At 36.3% G+C, this 2,341-nt stretch overlaps 1 protein-coding gene across 1 annotated transcript; it reads right to left on the bottom strand.

Moving 5' to 3' along the window:
- Positions 150 to 2,090, bottom strand: LOC107637869 (F-box/kelch-repeat protein At3g23880). The gene is made up of 2 exons (XM_021104525.1): positions 315 to 2,090; positions 150 to 257 (listed from the first exon to the last, which is right to left on the bottom strand). The coding sequence occupies exon 1, from the start codon at positions 1,499 to 1,501 to the stop codon at positions 377 to 379; it is 1,125 nt and encodes a 374-aa protein (XP_020960184.1). The 5' UTR covers positions 1,502 to 2,090; the 3' UTR covers positions 150 to 257; positions 315 to 376.

Here is a 2,341-nt window from a genome sequence, read left to right as displayed (position 1 = left end):
TATATTATTAATAAATTAAATTATTAGCTTCTTGTGAACAAGAGAGGATTTTGATTCAAATCTTCACTTATTTATCATAAGTATATATAATTTTTTTATTTTTTTCAGACATGCACATTATATATTATATATTAAGAATATTTCTATCCTTAATGTTAAATTTGTTTATATTTATTGTTTATTAACTCTTAATATGCACAAGAAAGCATATGCTTCAACTCTTAGTAGAAATGAAAGCTATTATTGAATCTATAGTTTTCTCCGATCATGATATACATACCCCACAACCAACATAAAATCGAGGTTTCATCAAATATGACCATACATGAATATTGATTGATAAGATATGAGCAGCGATTTAAAACACTTGACACACTCAATGTTTGATTGGTGATAGCAGCGTTTCAGCATAGACCTCTGCATCAAACCAACCCTTCCCACTGTGAACTTTTGGATACTTAAATGATTGGTCTCTTGGGTCATACAAAATTAAATCAAACTCAAACATTAACAAGACTTCACCATTATCAGAAATGCAATATGGCCCTGAATATGAAAAATCTTCAGGATTAGGCAAATAAGGAATAGTCACCATTTTTACCCAAGACTCTCTTACTCCATAGTCCTTCATCAGCCACAACACAAAATAGCTTTTTTTGTAGTCATAATTCATGCACAGACATCCCTTTAACGTACCCAAACTAGGTTTGGAACATTCTTCCTTCTCATAATGAGGTGGCAGAATCTCGTTGTATGTTTCCTTGTGTAGATCCAATGAAACAATGATCCACAAAGAAGAATTTGAATTACCAACAGCATAATTGGCGTCCCAGTTGAGAGTGCCACTCACGAATTTTCCCGAGGTTTGATAGGGGGTAACACCATGAGGGAAGTCTTGAATCTTTCTCCAAGATTTTGAGGCCATGCTATATACCTTCACATTAGTTTCAGCGAAGAACACATTAGGGTCACAAAACACAGCCACCACCTTGTAGTCATCGTTCTTTTGATCATAACCAAGGCCAAAATTGGTAAAACACCCTGGCCTCCAGTTATTACACAAAGGTGGTGACTTCTTGGAGACTCTAGTTGAAGGGTTCCAGAGAAGAACAGAGTCTCCTTTAACTGCAAAACATAGCAAGCCATTGCAGGAACCAACAATTCCGTCATGGCGGAACTTGTTCTTAACTGGGTAGTTAAGGTCCTCGCATATGGTTGATGGGTTATGGAACAGAGAAGTCAAAGGGCAAGACTTGAGGTGGAACTCTGCGGTTGTGTCAGTGAGTATGATCCTCTGGCGCGTGAGGTTGGTGCTCTGTGTTGACAATTGAAGGTGCTTTTTAACGAAGTAAGGGTCAGAAATGAGTGACATCCATGACTTGCATACGCACCTGAATTGTAGAAGAGACCTCACAGGGAGCCTCGAGAGAATCTCTTCAATGAGTTCATCAGGGATGAAAGGTAGTGGTGGCAGTGAAACTTGATTAGGCGAATGAGACATAGTTTGATTCTTAATGTGATAATGCTGATAATTAAGATTCTACTGTTGGGATGAGCTAGTGATCATTGATCAATGCCATGAGTTCATTTTTCTACACTTTTCTATCACTGAGAGATTCATATTTATAGATGAATAATGAATTATAAAGATTAGGTTAAATATACAGAGGAAGGGATATTCCCATCATGACCTAATGAACTGTAATTGGATACACACTACATAATGATAATATCAAACTAAAAAACAGCAACAATTTTGATTTTTTTGGAGGATTATTTTTCTGTGATAATGGATGAGATAAGTTAAACTTATCCACTAACTGAATTCGATGTTTTGAGTGGCGGTGACCGAGTATGCCATTTGTTCAAATCACTGACTATTTGACTCTTCATCCACTAGAGGATGACAAGCATTGGTAATTTGCTACTAATATAGTATACCAGATCAGATAAGCATGCATCATTGAGCACCAACACAGTTATGCCACAGGGTATGTCACCAGTGTTCTTTTCTTTATTCATTTTTCTTCTCTGGATAAGCTGAGATACATACATGTATCAAGCGAGGATCCTGTGAGAACCTCAAAAGTTCCATGAGCAAACGACAAAAGCAAGAATGAGGAGGAAAAAAATCCAATCTAGAATTTGCTTTCAGAATTTTCGGCCGCATTCAGTTTTTTTTTTCCCCGCACCTTGTTTATTTGTCTTAAAACAACTGGTTGTCTAATGTATGATTTTCATCCAGGAACTATAAATATCACATCCCTTAAACTTTTTTAACCTTTATTTGAGGACATGACATGAGATATGGTACACGAGAACAATGTAAATATTAAACAAC

This window comes from Arachis ipaensis, chromosome B01 (genome assembly GCF_000816755.2).
Source record: "Arachis ipaensis cultivar K30076 chromosome B01, Araip1.1, whole genome shotgun sequence".
In the NCBI taxonomy this organism is placed as follows: Eukaryota; Viridiplantae; Streptophyta; class Magnoliopsida; order Fabales; family Fabaceae; genus Arachis; species Arachis ipaensis.
This window is presented reverse-complemented; position numbering and strand designations above follow the sequence as displayed.